The 17,351-nt window shown below is 40.6% G+C and overlaps 1 protein-coding gene across 11 annotated transcripts in view; it reads right to left on the reverse strand.

Annotated features, from left to right (window-relative positions):
- Window positions 1-17,351, reverse strand: part of NAV3 (neuron navigator 3) — a 430,222-nt gene that overhangs the window by 65,297 nt on the left and 347,574 nt on the right. For 10 of the 11 annotated variants that reach the window (XM_080971308.1, XM_080971315.1, XM_080971312.1 and 7 more), the window contains 2 exons: window positions 4,046-4,184; window positions 1,610-1,886 (listed from right to left, as the gene is read on the reverse strand). In XM_080971308.1, coding sequence (XP_080827434.1) covers window positions 1,610-1,886; window positions 4,046-4,184 — 416 coding nt within the window. The remainder of the gene's footprint in view (window positions 1-1,609; window positions 1,887-4,045; window positions 4,185-17,351) is intronic. The other variant, XM_080971313.1, reaches the window with a different exon arrangement.

Below are 17,351 nucleotides of genomic sequence, written 5' to 3' on the forward strand. Positions count from 1 at the left end.
CACTGAACTACACTCTTTTTTGCTGCCGTACCTCCCCATTATTAACATTAAATGGACCATAGATGTCTGCATACTTCACTCACCCGCGTACAGCAATGAACTGATTCAGTTTTTAAACCCATATACACAAATTCACAAGACCCTGTCAGGATGTTTGGAAGCAGTCAGAACCTATGGAGACCATTTCATCAGAGAGTTCAGTTAAACTCAATTTAGGTGGAGTTCTGAACTACTCACAGTGGCCAATCAGATGCCTTTATCACCTTTCCCCTCAAATAATATACACTTGCTTTGCGCCAGAAATCATTTGCTATTAATATTGTAAGGTAAAGGTAAAGGACCCCTGGACGGTTAAGTCCAGTCAAAGGCGACTATGGGGTTGCGGCACTCATCTCACTTTCAGGCCGAGGGAGACTGCATTTGCCAACAGACAGATTTCTGGGTCATGTGGTCAGCATGACTAAACCGCTTCTGGCGCAACGGAACACCGTGACGGAAACCAGAGTGCACGGAAACGCCGTATAAGGAAAAACAGAATGGCACTATTACTGTACTGTACTGTATTTCTGTACCTGATTTTTGCTTCCTAAGTACATAATGCTATATTTATTTTTGTTGAAATTGGCTTCGTTAGTTTTGGCCCAGAACCTATTAATGTGAAGTAAGAGCCAATCTGCTTTAATTGTATTGCATTGGTAAGTTGGAATCCTTCCTATGACTTGTAAAATATTGTATGCTTGTAATTCCAAGCATTGTGAAACAAGCATACCGAATTATAATATATTCATCACAACTCACATTAAAATTCATTGTTATTGTCTATCCCGACACATGCAACCATTATTAGCTGTTTGCAGTTAATAATAACACTTAGCTAAATTTGGTTGGCGTAGCCTTATAGCTTGTACTAAAAGCTGTTGGAAATTCCTCGGGCCTATTACTTAGGAATAATTGCAGGTTTCAGATGTGGCGTCCAACGAACTAAAATGTGTCTATTGATTTTCATTTCGTTCATCTATCAATTTTTAGTCACTCATTACTAACACAAACATGCATAGTGCTATTTTAAAGTAATCTTTCACAAAGGCCGAACCTTCCTTATTACATAGTGAATGCTAAGTGTATCTGAAATACCAGCCCAACTCATACATCTCACGCTTAGCAATTACCGTATTTTTCGCTCTATAAGACGCACCAGACCACAAGACGCATCTAGTTTTTGGAGGAGGAAAACAAGAAAAAAAATATTCTGAATCTCAGAAGCCAGAACAGCGAGAAGGATCGGTACACAGTGAAAGCAGCAATCCCTCTTGCTGTTCTGGCTTCTGGGATAGCTGCGCAGCCTGCATTCACTCCATAAGACGCACACACATTTCCCCTTACTTTTTAGGAGGGAAAAAGTGAGTCTTATAGAGCAAAAAATACGGTACCTGAATAGCAACTCTGATTCTCTCTAGAACTCTATAGCTGCCTCTTTCTACTCAAAAAGAGAAGATGTCATGTGGAAATTTCCCTAACCCGTTCTCAGGGTCTTATGAATGAGAACAATAACTTGGAGCAATTTGCACAACCAACTGCAAGTTCAGTTTCTGATGATGCTCATTCCTACCAGGCGTCTTGAGAGTGCTTGTTCCTGTTTTGTGCCTAGATGGCGCTGCTCCTACTTGTGCGGTCATGCCTCTTCTCCAGGAGCCAGTCTGAGAGACAGACAGAGAGGTTTTCTGGCCCCCCTTCTCAGCATCTTCAAGCGCTCCAGAGGGATGGCCCTTCCATTTGCCACTGCCGTCAATGTTGCTGTCAAAATCTTCCTCTGGTTTTTTCAGTTCCTCGCTGCTGCCCCACGGTTCGCCATCTGTTACTGAACGTTTCTCTGAATCAGTCTTCAGCTATGAGGAATTGATATCATGAAAATTACTCAGTAATTGTCTGGCTTTTATTTTCTTTCATTACGGCATGAGAGTGCAGGGATTAGGAGGAGGAAACAAAGATTCACTTTAAAATCTTTCTTCCCTAGCTCCAAATGCTTAATAGCCTCTCTGAGAAGCTTTTCCCCACTAATTTTACGAACAACAACACTACTTATACTGCTGGCACTAATGGTGTCATTTCAGGGAGATGTCTCAAATGTTATTAGCTTGAAGCAACACTGATTTGTAAATGTCAATTAATTTTTTAATTAATTTTTTTTAAAAAAAACCCTATCCCAAAGAAGCAGTGTTTCTCTGAAGCTTCCATATCTGCCTGAATCCCCTTGATTAGAACAGGCTTCCTCAACCTCGGCCCTCCAGATGTTTTTGGCCTACAACTCCCATGATCCCTTGCTAGCAGGACCAGCGGTCAGGGATGATGGGAACTGTAGTCTCAAAACATCTGGAGGACGGAGGTTGAGGAAGCCTGGATTAGAACATCAACATTGCCTAAGAGACCCCAAGACAATGGCCCCCATAAAATGGAAAGCTAGAGAACATTAAAAATGAATAACCTCTTGCTCCAGATTTTTCCAGACTCCAACACCCAAATCTTGGCATGACGACACTGGTCCAATGGACTTAGAATTACATAACCTGGAATCTTATTAGCATAAGCCTATTAATGTTAATACCACTAAGTAAATGTATCTGGGTGTAGTGCTGCAGCCTTCCACCCCAAAGCAAGCTTCCATGGAGCGTAGCAGGTGCCAGAACTATTACAAGAATGGAGGCATTGAGGACAGCTCCACATAGACACATTGGAACCTCAGAACATGCTCCTGAATTTCTGAATCAAAGCTGTTGCCTTCAGTATTCACAGCCCAGAGGGCACAATGCAGACCATGAAGGCATAGTCCTCGCATGGAGAGGATATCCTTAAGTGCCACCTTCCTCTACTTACAGGTGCGCATGGGCAGGTTGCACAACCGGTGGTGCAAACTTGAGGGTGCGTCCAGCCTTCCCATTTCCCCTAATAGCCTCTTGTACTATCTTACCATGCGCCTATATGCGCATACGGTGGGGTGAGAAGGTGGCAGGCTTCTGCTGAGTCTATGGGAATCTTCTGCATATGGATGCTGTGCCTATGGGAAACTGGGGCATGTACAGAGGATGTCCTTCGCACCGCATTCACTTACAATAGCCAGCTGATAATAATTTGCAACAATTGGTACAAATTGTGGCTGCTACCAAATGCTGCTTATAACCAGGCCCATGTAGAGCTTGCCTGAGGCCTGGGGCGGGAGTCTTGTTAGAATAAAGTTATAAGCTCAAACCGATAAGGTGACTTCTTTCCATCGCCTTTAAAACAGGAACAATGAACAGGGTCTCCTTAGCTTGATCTCATGTTTATTTTTTAAGAGCCTTGGGCTCATGCGCCGAAAACAGAAAACAAGAAGCAGATTCAAATGCGTCAGAAGTTTGCAATATGCTTACCAAAGTTATCAGTGCTGCAATAATTGGCTTGACTGAAATGTGGCTCTCATTAGGGGCCAATAGACCAACATAGGGCACAACAGCTCTTTAAAATTGCCGGGCTGCGATCTGTATCCTTACACATGGCGCTTGCATTTATAAAAGGGGTGTGATAATCTCAAATAGCATGACACTTTACCTTTAAACCACCCCCTCCTCATCAGAATAAAGTACAGAAGTTCCTAGAAATTTCAAGCTGTGAGCAATAGAAAATGTGATAGCGCCATTAAACTCCAGCAGTTTATGACTCTCCACAGGCCCTTGATGAGGAAAAGGTCTTCCTCTTTGGTACACGAAGATACATGCACAGAAGTTGGGGCTTGTTTGTCTTTGTATTCAATTAACTGTTTCATTGTGGCTTTATGACGTCACTGTATCATCAGATTTGCATAATTATATCTGCAAATTGTGCTGGGAGAAGCTTAGGAGGATTGCGGTTGTTGCAAACAAAGAAAAATAAACCACCCTGCAAAAATAAATAAAAAGGACATTTGAAAAAGGGGGGGAAATTGTGTGTGTGCAATAGTGAAAAAGCCCCTAAGCAGTGGCCTGGATTCATCAGGCTGCCAGTGCTAGACAGAGCAGAAAATGTCAACACCTACATGGGTATGTGCATTCTTTCTTGAAGAGGCAGTAATATTGGAATAAGAGCTGACCGATGATGTTGTGTTCAGATCATCTGTGCTGATGTTATCCAAAGTATCACTGAGGCCGCTGCTAACTGAACTGCTGTCATCCCAGCTGCAGGCAGGTGGAGGCGGGGGAGAGAAAGAAAGAGAAGATGAGTATGTCATCTATTCACACCTTGATGAGAAAATGCAAATAGAAATCAGCTAGTTCACCATTCCCCCCCACCACCAAAAAAAGAGGTTAGAAATTAAACAATACCTTAGAAATTAAACACGACATTGTATCATTTTCTAGGTGTTTTTAATTAACCATTCATTTCTTGCTAAAAAATATATGCCTTGCTAGCAACTCCATTCAAAAAATGCAATTTCAATTTTTAGCAGGGCCAGGTATATATATATGTTGTTAGAGCAGGTCGCTTCATGGTTCGTTGCAATCACCTTTGGAACACTGCCAAGTGAAATTCATTACACCGGCCTGAATTTCTGGCCTTAGTTTTATTATTAAGCTTGAAGCACTTCTATGGGTTTCCCGGTAAAAAGAAAAGAAATATTTCTTTTGGATGTGCTCTAACCAACTGTCAAGCCCGATTCGTGCTTTAGATCTCAGATTAGGTTTGAAGTTTGTCCACCCTGTCTAGCCAACACCAACAATGCCTGAAGGAGGAAAGCATGATTGCAAAAACGGGAGGATATGCAGTGGACGTGTGTCAGGGAGCAATGATTGGATGCAGATCCTTGATGTAAATCCATTGCACGTTTTCAGCAAGCCTGCGCAGCTTGTGACCGATTGATGTGGTGAAGGCTGCCAACTACACAGGGGAGTGACAACCACCCCCTGCTCTGTCCATCCCAGATAAGCAGAAATTTCCCTATCAGAAATTTGCTACTTTTCATGAGATTCCTATTGCTTTCTTCAAAATTCCTCAGATGTTTGCCAAACAGGAGCCACCAAGATTGCTTTGAAATCTCACATTTATTTGTTGTGAGTTACCCTGAGGCGCTTTTTTTGTATTTTATAGCATGTGGTAGGACATAAATTGAATGAATAAATTGCAACAGTACTTTGGCCGCAGGACTGAAGCTGAGCAATTCCCTTGTCCCTTATTGATTACTTTCTGCCCCAGGTTCAAAACCACCTATTAAGACATTAATTATCTTTAGTACTCAGTTTTGAGAGGATTTGAGAGTATTTGTATCCAGGCTTTCCATACTCTCTGTAGGCATTCCACCCCACCCCCACCTCCATAATAATAATTCAGTAGCACACTTCAAAAACAATTCTGGGCTGTGTCCAAGTAAGAGGTGACCATTAAAAGTAGATGTTGAACTGCTTGATAAATGGAGTTGGGTCAGCCAGATTTTTAGTTGATTTCCACAGTCATAGTAGGCGTTTTACCATCTGCAGACTTCCACATCAAGAAAGAGAGCCACCACACTATGAAAAGCTGTTTTTCACTTGAGTGTACCACATTAGCCTTTTCAGTGACACTTCTTGATGTGTAAGCAAATGCAGCTGTTGCTACATCTCACAGCTGTTGCATGAACAGTACACCCTCCCCAATCTATTAAAAGAAGCTGGTGGGGTGAGGTGTGAGGTGGCCAGACATGATGGAGCTGAGCGATTAGAAAGACTTCTGCAGGCAGAAACTCAATCATTTGAAGAATGTTTAACAACTGCTGTTTAAAAAAAAATCAAAGCGACTTCATGATTTTTTACAATAAACGTTTAGACTCTTCACTGCTGCCGTATCATGTCAATGATAATGTCCATGTGTAATCGGAAACATGCCATTATCTTAAATAAGAATTTCCCTAAGCAACTGCCTGCGAGATAAAATAATTATCTCAAATTAGAGAGTGCCATTAATTTTGTTTGCTATATTTGCTAGATTTAATCGGCTTTCTCTGAAACTCATGCAATGAACTTATCACTGGGTTAGGTCATCAGAAGTTCAATTCAAGCACTTCATGCTCATCTGATGGGCCAAACTTCATGGAGGAAGATGTGAATTTGAGCAGTCATATGTAAAGCAGGGGCAGAGTGCAATTTAAAAGTATAAAAAGCACACACAGGCAAGTCTCATCCACTACTTCTTCCTCTTCAGGAAACCTCCCTATAGCTGATTTCTTTACAGCTGTGCTGACCTCTGGTAATGGAGCCTGGAAGAGGGATAACTGCATTTTAAGACCAGGGGTTGGGCTAATCCACGGGCCATATCTGTGCATGAAGCAATTAGTGATGCCCCCCCAAAACAATACAGCTGCTGCACTGGTGCAAATGTGAGCAGGAGGTGATGCTGAGCAGCAGGTGGTCTGCTGAGCCCTCTCAGGGTGCTAGTGTGAGCAAAGAGTTTTCAAACCTCTCCACTCAAGACTAGAGCAACGTTGGTGGTATGGATCTCTCCAACACCTTGCTCAACAGACAATGGTGAATAGCAACGCTTTTGCCTTCTGTCCTGATTCACCGTGGCTTTCTGCCTTGAATAGCACAGTAGTAGGTGCTTCTGGAGCAATGCAGTGGAATTGTCCATCAAGTAATAATGAGGAGAGTTTTTCTAGGGGAGGGACAGCTCGCCAGGAAAACTCCACCTGTCTTTGAGGGTTTTTTCATTGGAGGAGATTGGAGGAAACTGTCTCCTTTCATTTGCAGGTAGGAAGTGAAGAAAGACCCTTTGCTCCACTCCTTCCCCACCCCCACTCCCAATTACTGGGCACAAATGAGTTGATTTAACATGGAATAAGAAGGGAAGGGAGTGTGGGAATCTAAAATGGAACAGCAGAAGAATTTAACAGAATAAGGGGTGGAGTGCATATAGCTCAGTAAATTTAATTATTGATAACATATTGAATCAATAAATAAGGGAGAGAGGAATTTTGGCTTTGGTTATGCTCGCTTTAAAACTTTGGCCACACCTATCTTTACACTCCAGCCACACCCACTTTGACATGTGGCTCCCAAAAGGTTTGCCCTGGATCTTTGTGGCCCTCAGCCCAAAAAAGGTTAGCCATGTCATCCCTGTTTTAGGAAATGGACTAGAGTTTAGGGAAGAGAGAGAAGTAGCAGATAGGGGGAAGAATTCTGAATCCACAGACAAAAAGGTTCCTTGTGTACTTTAAATCACCTTTTCCCATTTTCCTACTTTATAAGTGAGGCTGATTTTAAATTAGCTTTTTCCCCACCTTCTATCCTAGTATTTTCAAGTGGCACATTTCTCTAGATATGAATAGGCTTTTTTTTTACCATCACTTGTGAAAACACCTTTAAGATAAACACCTACAAGTTTTGAAGGTCAGGTGTTAAGCGGTTTTGCCATTCTAGAACTATACAGTACACAATGACAGAGGTAAATGTGTTCTTTTACGGATCGATAGTAAGGTGAAGAATCTTGGAGTTTGGCCTCATAAGCAGCTTTGCTCATTAAATAACAACCTAAATTTAGCCATCGAGCTGAATTAGGGCAGGAAAAGGACTTTATAACTGATTCACTAACTTCCTTATGAATTATTTCTAGCTCGTTAAGGTAGACAGATAAGAAAATAATTGGAGCATTTTACTGAGAAAACCTCTCTGTAATATACCATTAAACATCAATTGCGAAGGCTGCCTTCATCACCATGACACCAAGTTCGATCCATCAACCATTTTTGTGTTCAGTCCTGGGCATGGCGGCTAATGAGTCATAAAGCAGCAGCACTACCCCTGTCTAGTCAGATTCAAGATGGCACAGACTACATAAAAATCAAGCTGCTGTCTGTACAAGTCAGACTAGACAATGAATCCTTCTAGAAGTTTATAACAGCTATTCTATCTTCATAGGTAAATGCCTATGAAGGCCGTTAGACTCATACTTTACCTTCCTTTCCACAGCAAGCGTAATGCATTACCTGTCATTTTCAAGCATGGCAACCACTGAAGCATAAATTCCCTATAACTTCAGGGTCATAGAATATATTTCATCACCATTTTCACAGCTAAATTGTATGTGGCTAGGGAAAAAAATAGGAATAAACAAATGGAACCACCATTGTCTATTACTCTTTAAGGTACCTTTCCCTTTAGGTTTAGGAAAAATTGAAACATACAGCGAAATAAAATGAGGCATTTTACCATTTAATAAAAGGGCATCTTGTTTTACACATGAAATTATACCCTCAACTATTTCTGAGTTACCACATGTATTAAACAAATATGGAGAACCAGTGTTTAAAATTCTCTGCCTGAAAGAAGATATATATTCTGCAAGAGCAGCATGGGAGAAACTAATCTGCTGATTCAATTTTAATTGGGAGTCAAACATTTTAACTTCAATTTCTGTTTGAAATAAGAGTACAACTGGAGTATTACAGGTATCTGACAAAGTTATCTGTTGGATTGGTAACAAAGTCAAAATGAAACAGATTGCCACTTTTTAATATTTGAGAATCTAGGTGCAAAACCCTCCCTGTGGAACGCCCTCCCACCAGATGTCAAAGAGAACAACAACTACCAGACTTTTAGAAGACATCTGAAGGCAGCCCTGTTTAGGGAAGCTTTTAATGTTTGATGTATCATTGTATTTTAATATTCTTTTGGAAGCCGCCCAGAGTGGCTGGGGAAACCCAGCCAGATGGGCGGGGTATAAATAATAAATTATTATTATTATTATTATTATTGTTCATTATCCTTCATCATATTCAAAACAGATTAGTGGCATAACATTTTTGTGCATTTCAAAAATGTTTAACTCCAGATATGTATCACACACACACACAAAAGGAAGAGACCTGCTGAATCAGGTCACAACTTCCCCTAGTCTAGCACTCTGTTTTTACAGTGGCCAACCCATGGGAAGACCACACGCACACATATACACAAAGTTAAACACAATGGAAGAATTCCATCAAGAAATTACAGTGATGTATTAATAACCCACAGGAACAACACTTCAGCTAAAATTACCGCTCAGATGCTTTTTGTTTAGTTGCAAAACATACAGCTTGCAGCCAAGAGAGTGTTTACATTTTTCATACACAGGTGCTGACAAGTTAATTAACACAAGTTAAATTTAGGCCAAAATGCAGGAGCTCAGAAATGAGCAAGTCACCTTGAGTCTTTGTTTTCAGTTATTAAGTAAAATAACTTTCTGCTTCTTCCCATTTAATACTTAACTAAGCACCTATTTGTTGGTTTATCAAAAACTGTCTATGCAAGACCTTAAAAACAAAGGCAGCAATACTCCATATATATTGGATATAAATTTTATCTGCTTGGAGTTCATGACTTTCTCTTCCTATGTATGAAATACTTAAGTTTTTTTGTGTAGTAATATAAATGCCCTCTCCTTTTTTCATCGTATTATCCCATTTAAATGATTACTGTATTTTAATTGCACTTTGTTTTATGCTTCTCTGTGGTGTTTAGAGGAGGGATATGAATCCAAAATATATGCTTGCATAAGACAATCCTGTATGCAGTCTTAAAGGTCTGTGAGCAGCTTGTGGAAAACATATATAATGCCTATTTACTAGGACTGCCTGCTATGGAAATAAATTTTAAAACCTTGAACATGTGTGGGTGGATCCCGGAGCCAATCCACTATATACAAGAGGCAAAGAAGCCCAGATTTCTTGCCACTCTTGGGACAGAGTCCATCAGTTTGGGGCAGGTTGAGTGCAAAATTTGTCTATTTCCCGAGGTGCACACCATTTTTTATAACTAGTGAGTAAACAAACAGCCATGGCCCTTGCTTCTATCAACCAGTGATACAGGGATAATTTTAGAGACCGAATGTAGCAGACATGCAGACATGTCTATGCTACTATTGGGAACTGGTCCCAAAGCAAAAATTTGGCCTGCTAGAACATACTTCTGGGCAATTAGCAACTCTGCTGCTGGCCATGCATGACAAACCTTCTGACAACTGGATTCAGTTCCTGGGTTTGCTGAATGACTGAGAAGTATTGGGGCTACAAGTTGCCCATTCTGATACAGTACATAGGCCCTGTCCATAACTCTCTGTCATTGGTTAAATTCCCTATTAAGCATTCACAGAATTATCTATGTACAAAAGATTAAACCATGGTATAATTGAAACCAGATATTAATGTGGTTAAATGATGATAAGCAATACATTTCTTCAGGCTATGCCTTTTATAATTTTATTACTGAATTCTTCTTTTAACAGCCATACTTACAGGATTTTCTTTTTGTTTTTTAAAGAAAACTATTCTTTAAAATCTGTGTAGTGTACTGTAACAAGATATATCGAGAAGGTGAGCATAATTGCTATGAGGATCAAAATACTCTGTAGAGAATATATGTAAACTTTCTGGAAGTAAGAGTGTGTGTGTGTGTGTGTGTGTGTGTGTGTGTGTGTTCATACTAGCAAATGGTTCACTGGATAATTCTATGAAAGTCTTCTGATAAACTTGATTGCTCTCATCCAGAGGGGCAAAAATGATACATGTGAACAGTTTACACATCAAACTTTGTCTATAAGTAACCATCAAAATCCCATGAGCAGATATCTCCTTGTGTAAAATGATTGCTTACCCTAAAACAGAAAGTTGATTTTGTATTCTCTCTTGCTTATTCCCTCTCAGCACGACAGCACGGCCTTAAGACACATGTGCATAGTCTGGTTCCATGGAAGCTTACTACAGCTATGTAGGGCTAATGTAAGAAAGGAAAGGTGCACAGTCTCATGCAAAACACATACCCCTATCCAGGGATGTGGATATGCTCGTGAAACAAATTTTAAGGGCTCATCCATACTTCCTCTCTCCCCGCTGCTTTCCCAGACTGACTCTTGCTCTGATTTAGCACTAAAGAATGCATTTTCCCTTGGAAAGTAGCAAGGCAAGGGGAAAACAGCTCAAACCCATGCTTTCTAGGCACGGGACAAATGGAAGTGTTGAGAAGCCCGTTTTGTGCAAAGGATGAGAGTAACAATCATCGGAACGGCTAGAAAGATTTCTTGTGCACAGAGGAGATTTGGCCCTTGTGCCCATCTGATTTGGACTGGGCATTTACCTTTATATCCACTTCCTTAGCACGAGGAGGTTGAGAAGGGTCTGATGTTGAAAGTATAGAATCCTGTTCCTTCCAGGTATTTCATTCAGGTGCAGGTAGACAGGATTCAGGAATTAGCCTCTGGGCTCCTGGGTACTCCAGGCCTCAACTGGGGCAAAAGATGTACAAAGATGCTCTCGCTTCAATGTGCTCTTATTTCATTACCACGCCTGGAGGCTCAGATCTTTTGCTCCAATATCCAGTTTTATTGCAATTTATGACGTTTTTCTGCAGCTGCTGCCTCAGTGCCTTGTTTTACTACATAGCGGACTTATCTCCTGCTGTTGCTCAAGTGTCCTGGCCCTCCAGGTTCGATGCTCCTGACCATCTCAGAGGACCGCATTGTATGACAAAGATCACATTACCCCATTACCTTAACACTTATTCTATATAAAGCTTGCACACAAACACATGCACATAAACGTGTCAAAATAGTTCCCCTGACACAGCCTGGGCAAGAAATTATCCTTGCTAGGGCTCCAGCTCGGCACACTACTCCTCTTCTTTATATATGGGCAGTCATATATGCAGCGAGCACACTTTCCCAGAAATTCAATGCAGCTTACTTCTGAGCAGAGATGTACAGAACCGCACCATCTGGAGGTGCACAAAATAGTGTCATTAAGGTTGCTTGGCAACGGCAATTGTGCATCTTCTCCGTTCAGAGCTTTCAAAATGGCCAAGGGTAAAACAAGGCAGTGGCAAATACAGGGAAAGGGAGCAGGAATGGCAACTGCCCCCACCCCAGGAGTTGGTTTGTTGATTGATGCTCTCTACATCAATGTAATCCATGAGAAATTATTAAATTGTTCTATGTAAAAACTGCTCATTTCAAAAAAGGTTGCAGGTTGGATCAACACAATTTTGCTCTTCCAGTTATCTCCATTAACCTCCCATACTTCCTTCCTGGACACATGGAGGTAGCTTTCGGGATATCTGAAACTGCCCCTTGGCTAGAGCTGGGAAGTGTCTATTTCCAAGGAGGGCAGCTATAATTGTTCGATTAACCGTAATATAAATTTTAATCTTGGGGAAATTATGAGTGGCAAAGGATAATGCAATGGTTTGGGTAGGCAGCAGATTTAACAAAAGTACCAAACGCTACGACTGAACTTAATATTGCCACTGCATTTTGATGAAGGTAATAAATTAAACCAAGAGAGCAAGAAACTGTGTGCATGGTATAAAGCTCACTTGAGAGCAGCAACAATCTAACATGCAAAGGTCAGAGCTGTACAAAAAACAGACAGTACGCAGCCAAGGAAATCACTTTATCAGTTGGATACTAGAGACTGATTAAAGCTGCCACTGTCTGCAAAAAAAAGTCTCATGAATATAATATGGAAAAAGGAAATCAAGCACTACCTCTCCAGGAATAGCTAATTCCCCCTCTAAATCTAAATGTTAAGCATATTTAATCATAATCTATTTCAGAATCATTTACTTAAACTTTTCTATACATAACCATATTGAAACCTAACAGGGCGGGGATCACTTTTGCCACCTTGATTGTATGATTTTAAAAGTGACTGTGCTAATGATATTGTAAATCAGGCATAGGCAAACTCAACCCTACAGATGTTTGGGACTACAATTCCCATCATCCCTGACCACTGGTCCTGTTAGCTAGAGATGATGAGAGTTGTAGTCCCAAAACATCTGGAGGGCCGAGTTCGCCTATGCCTCTTGTAAATGTCCTTCCATCTATATACATAATTGTCTTCACTTCCATAGGAAATATACATTCATTTTTGAATGATCAGTACATGGTTCAGGGGCTCCTACTTGAGATCCAGATGGACATGCAGTATCTTTTAGGTGACCTAACTTTCAGGAACATCAAACACCATACAGCTTTCTGGGGAAGGAGCTATAAAAATCAATACCATCACATATCACAGGTTCTCTCAGAGCACAGGAAAAGCATTGAAGATTCTGCCCAACTCAGGCATCCCCATATAAATTATCCCTTGATAGTATTTCGATTTTTCTGTTTGTTTTTTTTATTACCAGGGTTTGTGGAGGAGGAAGCTACCAGACTACTATATCTCTATCCTTTCACATCTTTTAGTTTTATCTCCCTGAAATGATTGAACTTGAAAAAGAGTGAAGATTTTTACTAAAAAGGCGCTGCTTAATGAAGCTTCCCCCCCTCCCTTCAGCTAAAACACACACACACATATATAGGCTAGCTTGTAAATGCACTGCAAGGTATATTAAATGTGGAGCACTCTTCACTGTTGGGCCCAGTGAGGGTTTTTTGCAGGAATATTATTGCCAGTGGTAGAGCATCTGCTTTGCATGAAAAAGCTCCTAGATTCAGCCCTGGTCATCTCAAGGGAGATGAGTCCTGCCCGAAATCCTGGAGAGCTGCTGCCAGTTGTACAGATGGCCCTGAGCTGGAAGCACCAAGGATCTGATTTGGTATAAGGCAGCTTTCCATTTTCCTAGTTCAAATAGACAATTATTTTTGTAGTTTTTCTGCTCCCTCCTTCCTTCAGTTGTTCACTTTCAGCCTCACCTTTCAGGTAAGCATGCTGAGTGAAGCATAGCAACAATTGGTAACTAGGCAGTGATAGCCAGAGAATGCCATTTTCCCCACAACTGCATCCTGATGGTGGAAAAAAATGGCATGCTGTCATGTATTCAATTTTTGCTCATCTTTGACGTATACAAGGCACAGAAGTAAGCAATTCTACTTTGCTGCTAAGTTGAATGGTAACTACCATACTTTTCCGTCTATAAGACACCCCCTATTTTTGGGGACTCATATTTAAGAAAATGGGGGGAGATGGCACAGAGGGGTCGAGCTTTTTGGGGGGAGATTACCCAGGGGTATCAAGCTTTTTAAAGGGGGGATTGCTAAAAATCTCTCACCCACACACATTACAAAATCCGCCTCCCATTGATGCAGCTACCAATAACACACACAATAGACGCTGAGAGCCATGGCAGCAACCAATCAAACGTCCACGCTATGCACTACCCATGTAAAAGACGACAACAACTTTTTAGCATGATTTTTTAAAGAAAAAAAGATAGTCTTATACACAGAAAAGTACGGTAAGTACCACACTATTATGTATTTTATCTTTGTGTCTGCCCAAATCATCTCTAAAGGCTTGAGACCAGTTTACTTAAGGGGTCGCCTTACCCGTACATGCAAATTCTGTCTGTGAAATGTCATGCAGTGTCTGCTCTCTGTAAGAAGTCATGCCTTTGTACTGCACCTGTACTGATGTGGAAACTGATGCAAAATGAACAGAGAACTGAACTTAAAACTGGGAGGTGGGGGGAGAGAGAAACTGAAATTGATAGATCCATCCATCTCTATCTTTTCCTCCCCTCTCTGGTTTGTTCTTTTAAGGCCTCTGTTATAGTCCAAAGAGCTGTCAGCTGTTCATTGCAATATAAATTTAAATGAACTGGAGCTCCAATGAAAAATTGGGTTCCTTGCACTGACAAAAGGAACAGATTTTTTTTTTTTTTTTGCCTGTTTCAGAAACTTGCACCATGGTTAAATGCCCATGCACATGATATGGATGGCAAAAGTTATTGTAAATTAATGCATGAAATGAAAAGCTGCAGCAAAAGCAAACTGTACATGTGTCAACTCATTACAGAATTTTTCTGTGAAGAGTAAAATGTCAGGAAAGAGGGAGCATAGTCAGTTTACAGAAGACTAATGAATCAGATGTCAATCCACTGCTATATATAATAAGGATTCATTAGGTGATAATTGCATCCTATATGTAGGATAAAACCAGGAGAGAAGATAAATCTAATATATAGCCACATATAAATGCTGCATAAAGCTTAACATTCACATGAGGCCAAATCATATAATACAGCTGTAATTTCCCAAATTGTTGAATAGCCTGCTTTTTCTTATTTTAAACCATTGTATAGACCTAATTCACTATTTGCCTCTATTTGCAGTGGGGGGAGGGGACCAGTGGTTTTAACAGGAACAAAGTGATCTTTGGTGTTATAATTGAGCCATTAATGCAAAATGTATTTCATTAGCACTGTTGTCATCTCAATGAATAACCTAACATTGGCTGCATTAGAATTAGTGACTTGCATGTGGTAGTGTAAGTTGAAAAACCATACTGCAAATGGAGAAAATGAATCTAAACATTATGTTCTTATCAAATGCTTTCATTTTTCAATTTTAAAATGTTATTGGATTTTTTGACATTAGGATGTGAGACTATTCCAATTATAATAGTGATACATTAATAGCGTGCTGGGAGCAAAAACACCATTAATAATGATTCAGCACTTATTTTCTTATTGCCCAGCTTTCTTTTAGATTGTGGAAAAAATGACGTTTTAGTACTTATTTTGAAATGCTATCATTTCCATTCCATGTTGCCCCAGTTATTTTTCAGTTCTGCAAATAAGTGTAATTTTTTTTGGGGGGGGGGGAGGTTAGACCCTCTGCAGTATTTTTCAGGAAACCGTATCTGAACACTTATGGAAAGAACAATATAATTTTATTGGATATTTAGAGTTAGAGATAAGACGCTATATATGCATGCACACAACTGTAAACAAAATGCAAATACATAGCCATGGGAAGCTCTGTCTGTTTTCAAGCAATGCTTCCCACTGATATAAAAAGAATTCCTCAGTGACCTCTGTCGAATTTATGTCACAGATGACATGTTTGCCGCTGAAAATTTTCCTTCAGCACTATTAGAAAAAGCCTGTGCTGAGATTTCTGGGTGAACATGAGGTGACAGCATTGCTGTAGCAGAGGTGTGTTTTGACACTGCCTATTTCCAGAGCAGCTATGCTCCTTGGCACTGCAGTTGCTTCCAGCTGTTGACTCCCCTTTTGTGTTAAATTATTAGAGAAGCTTCCGACAAACAGCATATTGATTCACAACACCTGTGCTTTCATATTTGGAGAATCCAACTTAAGTTCTTTTCCCCTTTCACATCTATTCCCCCTTATCCTACCTGAAAAACAAGTGTAGGTGCTTCATGAATATCTGCAAGGAAATCCAACAGCCATTTCCCCTCTGTCTTGCTAGCATGGGTTTAAGTGGGGAGAGGACAGTAGACTTAAATCTAATATTTTCTTAAAACAATCTGAAATCAGTGTGGATATAATGCATTTGGTATAATTTATGCTAAATATTTATACTGAATACAGTATTTTGAATCTTACCACTATTTCCAATTATGCAGGGATCTACTTTTATATTCACATTTCATTTCTGAGGAATGTCTTCCTCAGTCTGTTCATATTTTTTGCACTTAATCCGCCGACGTTATTTTGCTTTGTTTGTGACTCATGCATGCTTTGACTGCATTCTGTGATAGCTATCTTGGACATGGTCTTTTTAATTTCCAAACTGCCTGTGCAAGCTGTGGAAATCAAGTTGCTGGAAATGTTAAGAGAAAACCAACAAAGCTGACATTAGCATTTGCAAAGACAAATCATGATGCAGAGATCTGGATTAAACAAGAAGCAATTTGTTTTAATTCAGAAAGCTGCTTTTGCATTTCAGAGTTCTTCATTATCACAATATATCACAACTTTATGCCGACAAGTGAGAATATACTTTTAGGGCGATTTCCTGTTGAGCTGCAGTTGTTGGAACCATTACATGGATGCCGCAGTAGGGCTTGGAGCTTTATGGAAACACATTCCCAAATACAAAATGGGTGTGACCTCTATTCTTTATGGACAGTTTGCATGCGTTTTAATTCTGGCTTTTTCCAGCAAATTGCATGAAAGTATGGTCTTGCTTGGGGAGCACAGAACTAACGTAAGGAAGAGAAAGGATAAGTCTTGGCAGCTAAAGAGATTTTATATTGGAATGGAGGCTAGAAGAGTACAGAACAGTGACTGATGTTGAGGAAGAATTCAAGGGTCACACACTGTGCCATCAACAGGGGCATATCTAGGGGTTGGCTGCCACCAAGGGTGCAGGCGGGGAGAGCAAAAATTGTGCCTCTCTCAGCGCCTCAGGGGAACCCAGACACTGGCATGTGGAACCCCCTTCCCAAGCAATGGTAGTTTGTGCAGTGGGGCTCCCTGTAAGGACGGCACTGCTTGGCCTTCCATCCTAACATGGCTCCCCACCCTCCACTCCCCCTGCTTGCCATGAGGCGGCCTTTCAGCAGATGTGGTGACTGAGATATGTCAAGCTAGGCTCTTAATTTACCACAGCCGAGTCACTTTTCCCTGGGTTCTTTCCTGCCTTGACCA

Source organism: Podarcis pityusensis (genome assembly GCF_964106645.2).
Source record: "Podarcis pityusensis genome assembly, chromosome: 10".
Lineage (NCBI taxonomy): Eukaryota > Metazoa > Chordata > Lepidosauria > Squamata > Lacertidae > Podarcis > Podarcis pityusensis.